Source organism: Lates calcarifer, linkage group LG5 (genome assembly GCF_001640805.2).
Source record: "Lates calcarifer isolate ASB-BC8 linkage group LG5, TLL_Latcal_v3, whole genome shotgun sequence".
In the NCBI taxonomy this organism is placed as follows: domain Eukaryota; kingdom Metazoa; phylum Chordata; class Actinopteri; family Centropomidae; genus Lates; species Lates calcarifer.
In genome coordinates, this window is record NC_066837.1 from 25665432 (window position 1) to 25679487 (window position 14056).

The 14056-nt window shown below is 37.9% G+C and overlaps 1 protein-coding gene across 1 annotated transcript; it reads right to left on the reverse strand.

Moving 5' to 3' along the window:
* Positions 1-76: 76 nt before the first annotated feature.
* Positions 77-6031, reverse strand: LOC108900128 (up-regulator of cell proliferation-like). The gene is given in 9 exon segments (XM_051070292.1): positions 77-2578; positions 3242-3275; positions 3277-3372; positions 3374-3510; positions 3610-3879; positions 4784-4829; positions 4919-5041; positions 5043-5218; positions 6019-6031. Coding segments are annotated over 9 exon segments (3393 nt in total). The 3' UTR covers positions 77-80.
* Positions 6032-14056: the final 8025 nt, after the last annotated feature.

A 14056-nucleotide genomic window follows, 5' to 3' on the forward strand; every position in this document is an offset into this window, starting at 1 on the left:
CCTGCTTCTACAAAATTATTCTGCTTCTGTTTTCCAGTGTTCACATCAGTTTCATGCATTTTCTCATAAGCTCATATAGCTCACAGAGCCTTCCAGAGGGTTGCTACCCTTCTGATAAAATGTGTCAGATCACCTCTTTCTTTGCACTTTGCAAGGTCCCCTATCAATCGCTTCTTCAAAGCATACACAGTCTCACTGTAGTCAACACTGAAAGGAGCCATTGGTGGAGTCCCATGCCAAACTGGGGGAATGCACCAGTTGCAAGTGTCTGGGTCAAACTTCATCACATCTGTGATCCTAGTGATGTTGGCCTTCTTCATCTTAGCGTCCTTCCGGATCATTTCATTGAGCTGTTCCACCATGTCTTTACTTCTCTTCTTTCTTTCTACAATAGGCATGTCAGACATGTTAGTATGTACAAAATGACAGAATGGCTTCTTGCCCACATCCTTCAACCTTGTGAAAGCATTAAGCAACATTTCTAAGATGTCTTTCTCTGTGGAGTTGTCCCTGGAAACAGTGACAATTGTGGTGTCACTGAGCGCCACAGCGAGGCTCGCTACATCCTTGTCGTGTTCATGGCTGAAATCATCTTGAACCATCAGATGTGGCTTCAGTCCCTCAGTGTCAATGATCATGATGCAGTCACAGCCCAGTTCCTCCCTCATGTCTTTGTTGACATTGATCAACTGGATGAAAGCTCCTCTGGTGCATGTTCCTTTACTGACAGCAAACCTGACACCAAACATGGTGTTGAGCAGAGTCGATTTTCCTGAATTTTCAGGTCCGATGACTGTAATGATCTTGAGCTTACTGTTAGAGTGCATAATGTAGTGAAGCTTATGAAGCACATCGGTGATCCATTTCATCGGGATGCTTACTGCATCTCCATCAACAAGTTCAAGAGGGAAACCATCCAGCAGCATCTGAGCATACAGTGCAGGGAGTTGTTCCATATTTTTTCTCCGACAGCTGTATTGTGGCATATAACTCGCACACTCATACAGCTGCCCACACTCCCGAAAAAAGTGCTCCAGGCGTAAAGAATAAGCAGAAATTTGCTTGTCAATCTCTGCAATTTTTTCAGTTTTTTGAAGAGATTTCTGGAGTAGATCTTTGTATTGATCCTGCAGAGACGATAGCTGGTGCCGGGACAGATCGTCCAGTTCTGTTTCCAGCCATTTGAGGAAGTAGTAGCTCTGCACTTCTGAGGTCACTACCCCCTGAAGAAAGCTTATCATTGAAGCTGTCATCTCAAATCTTTGCTGCTTCCTTTTAAGCTCATCAAGCTCATCTTCTTTTGCTTTCAGAGACTTATGGTAGTCTTCAGTTTTCTGGTTTCCAGCTTTCCACATTCTCCAACACTCTGTTTCCAGCTGCGAAAGTCTTTTCCAGATGTGTCCTTGGCAAGGCAGTTGTTTGTCCTTGAATTCAGAAGTGTTAGTGACATGTTTGGTGATTTTCTTCACATTCTTCCACGCACTCTGGCAGTCATCACCATCCTCATCAACCAGGATCCCACACCAGCGAGCTTGGTCAGCCTGATTTGCCACAGACACTTTGTTTCTGCACTTTTCTAGCATCTTCGAGATTGACTCCTGGAGGGCTTTTATCAGCTCTGCATCAGTTTTTTTCTTCTGGCTTACATCAATTGTCTTTAAATGTGGTTCCTTCATCAACATTTTGAGTGTGAAGGTTTTCCCGCTGCTAATGAAAATGACATTTGCTTTCACATCTTTTCCTTCCAGACACTTTAAGTAATTAGTTTCTGATTCATTATGGAAGATGTAGACAGCTGCAGACGTCTGACAGAGGAATGAAAACTGCTTGTCAAAAAACCTGATGTCTCCTCTGAGGTTTGCAACAGCCATTGGCTCAGTGAATTTGTCAATGTTCCTGTCCCCACATGGGAGATACCAGCTGATCTCAACCAGCCCATCTGAAATCCTCCTGGGGATATCACCACACACCATGTTACGATGATAAAATGTGTCATGGTACTGCTCAGTGTTACTGAGCAGGTTGTGTTCAGTATTACAGAGTAGTTTGTTCAATGTAAGAGACTTGGACAGGCCTGTCCGCCCTAGCCTGACAAATGACACCAGAGGACTATCAGAGTTCACAATTCTTTCTTCACAGTTTAACTTTAGGAATGCCTGCTGGGGGGGTCTGTAAGTTCGGACTATTTCGCGCATGGACCACAGCATCATTGTGAGTTCTTTTGTTTCACTGTTGGGCACCAACAGAGGGATGGCAAACTGGCAGAGTGCCATTTTCAGAACTATATGCTGCTGGAGAAAGCTGTCTGAACAGAGGAACAATGCAGTTATAAGGTCCAGAGGATTGATGGCATTGCTCTTGTCTGTGTCAACATCGCAGGACACACATTTGACACTTCTAGCATTTGTGTTCAACATCATAAGTCTCTTCAAAAAGGCTATGGGAAGTGACTTTGCAGTTTCAAGTTTGTTCTCTGCTGTATCATTTTGATTAATCTCTAGGACAGTGCTAAGTGTGAGCTTGCTGTCATGCTGTTCTTCAAGTCCAATCTTTGACAGCACCTCCCTGAGACTTGGCTCTGTGAATCAACAAGAAGAGACGATGAAGAGATGAATGTACAGGATGTTATATTTTGCTCTTAATCAGGGTATCTATGCAGCTCAGCTATATCAGCTCAGTCATCATTGGAAGGACCACTTAACCTGTCAGAACTTTTACACATAACATTGTGTAAAATGTTTTCTGTGGCCCTGAACAGGTTTGTTGGGTCTCGATAATGATATCTTACGACAAGTTAGCTTAATTGGTTTAGGTCTTTTGAAATACCTCTCGTCTATTGCATTGTTTGCCATGAAATGTTGAAATGTACTACATAATCCTCTGCAACTTTATACAGATATTCATGGTTCCTATTTGATATATCTTAGTGATTTTAAAGATCTCCTGACTTTTCCTCTAGTGCAACCGATGAGGTTCTAAATTTATGGTTGTGACTGAAGAGTCTCAACAACTTTGCCATGACATGAGCTATAGATGTTTATATCCATCTCAGGATGAACTGTAATAAGGTTCAGTTTAAGGGACAATGACCCTTGACTTTTCATCTAGTGCCATCATCAAGTCAAAATTTTAATTGGTCCAAACTATGGTTTATTCCTGCCAAGTTAATGTCATTTGCATCAACCTCAGCTCTACTTTGTGTTTAGTGCTAATATACATTTAATATAAAAATACCTCTCACCTGTGTGTGCAGTGATAGAGACCTCCTTACTGCAGCTGACCGTTCAGTACAGTTAAGACAGATATAGTGTACTCTGTGTCCGGCTCTAAATCTGAGAATGTCTTGTTGCAGTCCTTGGTGCATATTGCAAATGGACTCCTTCCCTGGACTTTTGACTTTAACAAGGAACTGATGTGGAATTCCATCCATGTTGTCTCCTTTGGTCCATTCCAGAGACATAGCCGTGGCCCCTGTGTGTCCTTTTGTTAAGTGTCGAGGGGGCGGCACCACTGCAAGATAGTCATTTGAAACAAAAACATTTTTATTCACTCAATATAATGTAAATACACTGCAGTGGAATGCAAGGAATATGAAATGTCTAATAATACCTGTGAAAACAGATGCTGTGACCCATTTACTTAAATTACCATCCTCATCTTCTGTGGCCACACTGAAAAAATACTGTTGTCCAAGTTGAAGGTTGTCTATTTCAATTTTATAAAAATCTGTGGTTACTTCCTCATTCTCTGAGGGGCTCCACTTCACTCTGAAGCTCTTACGCCCCTCCAGTCCTTTTGGGCAACCCCAGCTCAGAACTGCAGAGTTTGGCTTCTCTGACACACACTTGATCTCACCAGGAGGGGGCACCACTGGCAAACCTTAGGATAAAAAAATGTCATCTGTGTCCCTTTGTACAATTTAGACCTAATAACCAAACATGATCATGTTGAGAAACACTCAGGTTATTATATCTGATTCTACACTCTCAACTCTGTCTGGCTGCACTGCATGCTTCTGATTTCCAAAAGCAATGGGCGTGGCAAATCCACACTTTGAAAATGAATTCAGATAATTTATTAGAATTACTGTTTTTGGTGTGTCTGTTTCAGGGTCATGAGAAGTAGTTCATTCTGAGGACAGTTTTGGAAATGTTTGTTCTGAGAATCAATTTGCAGTAAAACTACAGAATGTGTTAAATGCTACAACTGACAATGAATCACTAACTACTGGAAACCAGTTCAGTCAAAGTCTGTAAGTCTGAATATGTAGGAATAAGTTGTGAATAATATCAAGAGAGATTGATTGAGAGATAGATACATTCATATTGTCATAAAAATAACATCATGATGCACAACACCATATACATATTTAATCATATTTTATAGTTTTTACCTTTGCCCAGCCACGTCAGACAAAATACTTTCTAATTGCCTGTCATAAAAATATATTACATCAAAGAAAGACATAGTTTCCTTATTGCTATTTGAAAGCTTTCAAAGATAATTTGTCTTTCACACTTCATGACTAGCAACAGCAGACTAAATGACCAATTTTGCTTTAAATTAAGTGAGAAGAAACTTTTTATACCCTCTACACAAAATCCTACAGTTCATTTTTAGATGCAGTATATGCTTTATCGAGTGGGAAAAAAAATTGTATTGCTTTTATTGTTTAACAATTACATGGCTAATTTCTTCATTCAGATCACTGTCACTGAAATGTCAAACAAATTTAACATGTATCAGTGTGCCTGTAATCAGGGAAGTTGAAGTTTTTACTCACCTGTATCAGGTAGGTCAGTGTCCCAGTATTTTTCACCGCCAGAGGTCTGTAATTGTACAGTAATACACATTATGCAGCAAAACATTAGTATTACAAGACACTTTCCCCAGTATTTATACATTTTCTGATTTTCACCTGTCTTGCAGCATGCTGTGCCCTCTGGGAGATAATGTCATGTCCTCTGTGATTTCCCTGTACACAAATGCTGCAGATCTGAAACTGATCAGTTCTGCAGAAGAACTCTAGAGACTTTTGGTAGTGTCAGACAGCGTTTCCCCTCGATATTGTCACACACGTCTTTGAGTAAGTGTCTCTGCAGGGCTTCCACTGTGTAGTGCTGGCGAACATCATACTCACAGTAGGAAATGTTACAGGTCAGGCAGATCTTCACAGCTGCAGCCCGGCGACAAATGTCACAGATTACCTTCCTCCTCTCTGTTTTCAAAAAGAGAAATGAAGTGCAGCTTCTTTCAGTTACCACTTGAAGAAGTAATAGGAGTCTATGCTATATGTGTTACGTGTTAGCCTGGCCTCTAAACCATAATGATTGGAAGGAGTGTCTGTTAGCTAAAGAGGGCCATACACTGAATTATTTTTATTGAGACTTTTTAATATAGACAGACTTTGTTTATGTTGTGAGGAAACTAGCTATTGTAAATATCCCAAAGAATCAACTTTGGAACCAAAAATGTTCAGTATTTTCATGGTAACTGAATTTAATTGGATATAATTATTTTTTTATATTTTTATTCTAAATTTTTTGGGCTTTCTCCTGATACACTTTTACTTCATGTCAAATTGCATTTCATAATATCACATAAATACATGCGTACATTCTGTCATGTCACTGTCCATAAAGCAACTTTTAATTTCAACTCTTAATTTCTTAAGCTAGCAGGTGCAACAACTGCAGCAGTTTTTAAAGCAATTTTAGTGTAGTAGTACACACGGTATGATGAAAGAAACAACGTTTGGATCATCAGAATTCAATGGTATGTTGGTAAAATATCATGGGAAGTCCAGAAGACCAATATTTTATCCCATTTACATGCTCTCTGAGGAACATCTTTAGAATCAAACCACAGCCAAGGTAACTCTTAACCAGCAAACATCAGCTGCTGCCATTGATAGTCTTTTGTTTTTTGCTGAGTTATAAACCAACCTCACAACCCCATTTTAAGTCATCAAGGTTATCATAACTGGGGGTAAGAGAGGACAAACATTTTATGAGTTACTAACTTGGATCATGGAGTTTAAAACATGAAAGTGCTTGGAGGGCGTAAACAAAAAGATGGAAAACTATATTGTTAGGGGCACAGGATTCAGTGTTTTTGTTGCCTAAGAGTCAGGACATCTCAGCCTCCTGCATCCATTTTGATCAGTTTTTAAGAAACTGCAATACTACTTGCTGGAGTACCCCTTCAACTGTATATTAGTGAAATTAAAATGTGTCTCACATATCATCATATATGACTGTCTCCTCATCATATTGGGAATCCCTTGATCCAGAAGTCCTACTTGATGAATAATCAGATGTGTCAGATGTGAATGCTCTCTCTGGATAGACCGGACTGAGAAAAGGGAATTAGAAGCAGAAAAAGGACTTTATTCCTGCAATGTCTAGATTCTCTGTTTAGTAGCTGTACAAAGTTACTGTATTATCACCATAAGGTAACTGGGAGGATTTCAGCATCTTAGTATATTTTTTAAAGATCAAAGTTTTTGTCTTACGTAAAATTTGGAGGCAAATCCATGCCGTGATTAGTCCTCTGTGTCTCCGAACTGGATCTTGGACTGTTCAATTTTGCCCTGAAGTCACAACAACATATTCATTGTGTCATTCATCTTCAGATAATAACAGGAAAAAAACTTAATCTGTTCCAAAATGAGACTTCACATTCTTTAAATCAGAGAGATGTGTCTGCTTTTAACCTGAAAATCATTACATACAACACAATTTACAGTACATATATCTGAGTTTTCAGACAGTGTAGTTGATTAGATAGATGTATCGCATGGTATCAGATACATTTATATGGAGGAAACATACCTGGGTGGGTACCTAGGACATAGCACATGTCCACCCCAAGCTTGGGGCATCCCATATGGTAGTTTTCTGAAGGGAAAAAAAATCACTAAAATATTGTATGTTAAAAACAAAGAGGCTAGCTTTCTAAAAGAATATTCCAAGAGAGTACAATTTCAGTTTTTTTCAGAAGTCCAATGTGTTGAGAAGAGTGCACAATAGAACCTATACTTTAGAGATGAGGGTTACTGTAGAAAGATACCCTTTGTCTCATAACTAGACACAGACACTGATGCCCCTGTTTCTAAAAGTATTAGACAGTCTTCAGTCCTCAGATGCAAAAATGCTGTTTGTAAATACATTTTCATACAAACATGATATAAATAACTGGGAAATACTATGCAACTGAGAGCAGTGAGTTGAATGAAAACTGCTGGGATAGAAATAAAACTATGTGTATTGAAGGTGCTATATGTAGATTTTTGTTATGCTACATAGCTAATGTTAGCGCTAACACCTGTTTACTTATCAATTGAGAAGAAAGGATGCATCAAACTTCATTCCTTTACTCACCAAGAGCTGATAAAAGTTTAAATATGTTAATATAGTGTGAATGCTGAGAGCATTCACACTATAGTTCTTCAAATCTTTATTCTTATTCTTTTGTACGGCATCTAACTAGTCCCGCATACTTTGTGCTATTAAAACTATTCAGGTATCAAAATGTTCAGCTCATTCAGGAAATTCCTGATTGTATACAACTTTTTAGTACTATTTATAATTTTTGTAATATTTAGCTTTTTCTGCAAAATTCTTCTCATTCAAATGAATGGACGGAATGTTCAAATTCTCCAAAACTTCAGCCTCTTTAAACCTTTACTACTTCAGCATACTTTGTGCTAGAAACTTAATTTAAACACAGTGACATCACCCACTCTAGCCATTCAGTCCTTCAACTTTTTCAGAAATGTGTGTGCTTCAAGTCTTCTCCTGCCCACACCTTTCACTTCTCACACACAGTTTATACCTCAGATTGTAGATAATTTTGTGCTCTGTCACACAGTGTGACTCCCTAAGCCATAGGATTCACAGTTTTTGAAGTAGCAGCCTCTGATCACCAAGAGGAGCCCTCACCTGCTCCATATTATCTGGCTCTCTCTCTCTGTTCATAAAATAGCCAAACCAGGCCAGTTTTTAAACTGCCATCCTGTGGTCATTTTTCACTTTATCTACACAAATGACACATGTCTGTGTTCAGTAAAGTCTCCTGGTGCTGGTAGTCACCCCATTTCATTGATAGCAGCTATGGTTTTTTAATCAATAACACAAATTCCAGAGGTGGGTTGAGCCACCTCTCAGTACTGTGTGACTGTGAATGAGGGCCAGCTTACTGCAGCTGCCTGATGGACATCTGGTCATTAAGACCTCCTCTGCTCTCTGTGCTGTTTACACACACACACACACACACACACACACACACACATACAACTGACACCTGCACATTAACACATTGGTCATTTTGATTGGTGATTTACCCTAACACACACCTCTCCTTTTAACTGTTTGTCCCTCACCTCCTCTCTCTCTCTCTCTCTCTCTCTCTCTCTCTCTCTCTCTCTCTTTCTCTCTCTCTATCACTCTCACTTGCACACACACATCCTGCATACTTTCTGTTATAGAAACCATTCAATTATTAAGAGGCTTAAACTATTACCCTTTTTACATTTGTGCTTATTCAACTTTCCTCAACTCTTTACACTTTTTAAAATGTTCAACTTTGCTATTGCAATTTTGCTATTCATCTGAATAGTTCAGCTGTTGGTTTTAAATTTCAGCTTCTGCATCTACCCTCTCTCTCTGCTAATTTCCACCACTTTAATCATTGCTTCAGAAATTACTTTTGATTTCCAACTGACTTCCAACTTCTATGTTTTTCTTCTTCATTTCAACCATAATTTCAGACATTTTAAGCATTGCTTCAGCGATCCATTCAGCTCTCAGCATTCACACGCATTTTCCACAGGAAATGCATTTTCTAGTTGATATTGATGTCATTTTTTATTGTCTGTGTCTATTACCAGGTTTTTAAACTAAAAGGAGATTTGTTGTCTTACTGATTTTTCCCAAAATAGAGTGGGATATCTTTAGAAGACCTCTCTGATGCACATGCAGAGTGTGTGGACCATGGTGTTTTTTCACTGGAAAAACCAAAAGATATAGATTTAGTTTAACAGTGGGAAAGATGTTAAAACTAATTCTAACACATATTTACATAATACGGGATGTTTGGGAAGTGTGATAACAAATCACCAAAGCAGAGACAATGTTTTCTTTTATTGTACAATATGAATGTTACATCAGAATATAAATGAATGAAGTATGAGTCATATCTCACTGTTCTTCTCTGGAAAGAAGAGGGATGTCCTTTGATGACCTCTCTGTCTCACAAACAGAGTATATAGATCCTAGTGGTTTCACACTAAAAAAGTAGTTTTTTAAAAATTTAGTTTGTAAACTGGCACATGTGAAGAGTAAAAGTAAGAAGTCCAACTTATTCAACATTTTTGAGAAATATGAGGTGAAACTACAGCCAGTAGGCTGTTAGCTTAGCTTCGTACAAAGCAACTAGCCTCGGTAGTGTTGTGTTTCATCAACTGGAAAATGGACATATGTTAAATGTTGGTGCTGCTAGTGCATTTTATTTCCCTCAGACAGAGCTAGACTAGCTGTTTCCACCTGTTTCCAGTCTTTGTGCTAAGCATAAATATATGAAATTGGTATCAATCATCTCATCTAACTTTCACAAAAAAAAAGCTAATTACCATATTTCCTATAATGTGAAACTATTCCTTCAAACACTGACAACCAACATTTAGTGACATAATCACTTTAAAACCATCCTTTTGGCATCCTAATACACCCTAACCCATACTCAGAAGCAGAGAATGGCAGGTAGAAATCAGACTCATTCTCATTTTGGTGAGAAGCAAAAACAATTATTTTTTCAAATGCAAAACATGCCCCAATTCATGTCTATGCACGTTCATTCATTATTGATGCATTTCTCAGTCAGGTAAATAGAAAGCAAAACTGCTTTACGCATCATTTGAAATATGCTGAAAGATCTTTTACCTTTTGTCTTTTTCCTTTGAACAAGTAGACGTTCCTGATATCTTTTTGTCTCGGAATTTAGACACAAGACTTTTCACATTTACCCTGTGTGTTAAAAGAGTGTTAAAAGAGTGAAATTACTCTCAAGATTCAGCTGACTTGATCTATACAATGATGATCTTGATGATCTATACAATTATACATTTATACATTATTACATATTACAATTGAGACACTTAAAGGTAAAAAAAAAAAAAAAAAAAAAAAAAGGATTCCTACTTTGCATTGTTGTCCTTTGTAGAATCCATCACTTTTTCTGACTGAGAAGTCAGTTAGGCATACCATACACCACTTTTTGATCCATACAGCCACAAGGGCATTAAACGTTAACCTGCAAATTTACAAGCCAGTTGTCAAGTATCAAAAACTACAATGAGTTTCAACAGTGAGTTTAATGCCAAAACTCTGCAGTGACCATTTACGGCCACATGTCCAAGCAATCTAAGTGTTATAGTAGGTTATTAGGTCATTGGGTATTACTGATGAATTATGACTTTGCCTGAAAATGCTCCATTACCTTTGGACTTACAACTAGCCTAGCTGAACAGTAATTGTTATTATTTAAAAATGATCTTTAGAAATTAATATTATTTATCTACAAATCCTTTTTTATTAAGTCATCTCAAGATATGTTAGTTTAGAAAATGGAACATTTTATTGTTGTAGTTTAAAGAAGAAGGTCATTTGAACAGCTTTATATTCATTCATTCATATATATATATATATATATAATACTTCCCATTGAAATGTAATAGAGCATAGATGGGTATAGTAAAATGTAAGCATCCAAGTACAATACAAGTATCTTAAACTTGTATTTAAGCAAAGTACCCAAGTAAATGTACTTAGGTACTTTGCTCCAAATGAGCACAGTGGGAGCCAGACATTAGGTTAACACTACAACTCAGGTGATGTCATTATCAATGCACTGATTGAAGTGATTGCCAGCAGAGGCAAAGTTTGAGGGGGAACATTGTCTGTCTTATTTCTAAGGAAATAACCTTAGTAAGTTTAAAATAGAAAATGCTTGGTGCAGAGCAAACAGATCACAGTAAAAAAAAAAAAAAAAAAAAAAAAAAGTTGAGAAATGAGAAGATTAGATGTAGTTAAAACTTATAAAACTTACTCATTGAACATAATCTGGGGTTTTGCTTCTTGAAAAAATATTTTTTAAATGCTCTACAGCTAGACAGAGTACACAAATTTGCTCCCACCTGCAACTTCCTTTAATAAAGGACATCTAAATAACATGTGGTTTTCAACCACAAACTTTTTAGCTACATTTGTTATGAGAGGAGTTGCTTTTGGACAGGATCAATTGAAATGTTCAGTATATGAAGACAAAAAGACAAGTCACATGTATTGTCAGACTAATATGGAGTAATCACTCAAAATGCCCAATGGCTAAGGAATAATGTGGAATTTTAAAAAAAAAAATGATACAAATAACCTACCTGAAAGAATCACCTGGCAAACCAATGCTCTGAGAACTCAAATAGAGCTGAACAAGGGTTAAGGAAGAAGGGAAGGAAGGTTTTAGATTGCACAATATCACAAAGGTTACTGGCCTCTCCCACAAGTGTAATATGTAACTAGTTCAGGCAGCAGAGGCTGTGACTCTTCTGAGTTCTCAAGGTCTGTGAGAAAATAATGTGAAAACATGCAAAAATGACGTATGTATTGGTATCGGCCCTGAAAAAAACCATATCGGTCTATCTCTAATGTTGACATTGTGTGACCCTCCTTCAATCCTTGCAGTGGAATAACTGTTTTCAAACCTTTTCACATCCCTTGCCAGACTCATATGCCTATCACAACCTTTTTCCTGACGGCCTTTGAGACCACCACACAATTCAGTAGCAAAGAAAACCCTACTGTAGACCATGGCAGAGGTTGAAATAAGACAGCTTGTACCAGCACCCGCTAAGAGGGTTCTAATAATTGCCACCTAATCTGGAACTCCTGATTCGAATTTTATGAATGTGAAGATGTGATAAATGTCAGGGTGTATGTACTTTCTCATGTGACTGGTCTGTTTGTTGTTTGTTTTAAATTCTGAAAATTAGTCAGATGTTTGAATCCTTCAGTGTTTCATGGATGTTGGTTCAAATATGTTGAAAAAGTAAACAGTTTCCATAGGGTGTGCTTTATTTTTTAGATAACTGTAGGTGCAACAGAGCAAAGAGCAAAGTTGCTGGGTGAAGTGCAGTATATATACAGGGTGTGGTGATAACTAGCTGTGCCAATCAAGTGAAGTATGACAACAACAGAGGGCTTCTCCAGGAAATCTATTTGCTGTCTGGAAGGTGGTGAGTGTTACAACATGAACACATACTGCCATAAATCTGCAGCCATCTCCTGTCCACAGAAGTGGCAGCAGAGTGCTAGTCCCAACACAAAGTCTAACTTCCTACCTGATTGTGCCTCTCCTCTCAACTGTGCACCTCGTGCTGTGCAGTTTATGCCAAAACCACACACACAGGCAAAGTGAATTTCAAGAACAGGAAAATAGAACCCAAAGACTTTTACTTTCTTAACACATTCCTCAGCTTAAATATATTATATTTATATTTAGGCTACATCACAACATAGAATTTTAAGTGTGTATATCAATCATAATGTGTGTAAAGTATATTAAAAGAATGTGAAGCCGAGACTTTTAACTGTACCTTTCTCGGGAGCAGTGAATATACATGGAGCTGCTCCCACACAGCAGTACAGCCAAACTGGGAACTCACCACCTACCTGTTTGAGTGGGTGGGGTAGTAGAGATACTAGATAGACAGACAGATGGTCAGCTATAGCTGATGGTCAGCTGACCATCTGTCTGTCCAGGAGGTAATGATTGAGGTATGAATTAAGCTAGTGTCAAACTTTCTGCATCTGCAAGTAAGTCTGCTAGGATCCATGTGACATACATTTTGTTATCAGAGGGTGTACATGAGGCTCTGTGCAGACTTCCATATACCCTGCAATATAGTGGTGGGGGAATGACTACCATGGAACCAGGAGTGCTAAAATACCAACTAATATTTGGGTTTTAGGAAAGTCAATGGGCTTTTTGAGTGGGTTTTTGGTTAAATGCCTGAAATAAGGTCAGGACATAAAATATGTCAGAAAATACCCTACTTATTATTTTTTTAAGCTTTTACATGTGTTAAAAAAGGCAGTTGCTAACGAGTGGCTAAATGAGACTACAGAGGTTGTTGACATCATAACACCACACACGAAAATGATCTACTCAACAATCCCCCTTTACAGCATTACAGTAACAGACTAGTGCCCCTTGCAGTCGTTCAATCAAAGATATTTTGTCTTTTAATGAACAAAAGAAAATCATTTTAGCTCATTCAAATTGTAGCCATGGTTTACACTTCTATTTAAGATGATTATATAGTAACATGCCATTTTTTCCAACCCATTCCTCCAAAGTATACTGTATCATTATCAGGGGTATTCACCATTTCATTTATCACAAGAATTAAGGTACGCATAACTGTCTGCTGTTGGATCATGTTATCCATAATACTCATACCTGTCTAATGTCTCACAGGTATTTGCAGTTGAATATCCATTGACAATATAAATGTACATACATAGAATGATAAATGGCTAAATAAATGTACTGTAATTCTTAGATGTCATATTTGCATATCTTGTTCATATTTGCATAAACTGTTCAGACGTTCTGAGCTAATGGTTTATTCAGTTTTTTTTCTCTATTTCTAGATTCTTTTCTCTAAGGCCCAAGGCCCATATTTCTAAATATATTTGTTTAAATGACATGGACATGCATGTTAAAAATGGAATAACTCCCTTGTCTGACACTAGCACCTGCAGCTTGCCTCTCAGACCCAGAATAATTGCCAGAAATAGAGTCACAGAGCAGATGGGGCTCAAGCACTGATGAGCCATGGACACATTGAGGATCTAAGAAAGAGTGATGGAATAATAGCTAAGAAAAATGACAAACAGATCCAAAGAGGTTAAGTTAAATTTTAATTGCATCTGTTAAAAGTTTTAATCTTACACCAAAGCTGAGGTACTGACCCTCCAGAGCCACAAAAGACAAGCAA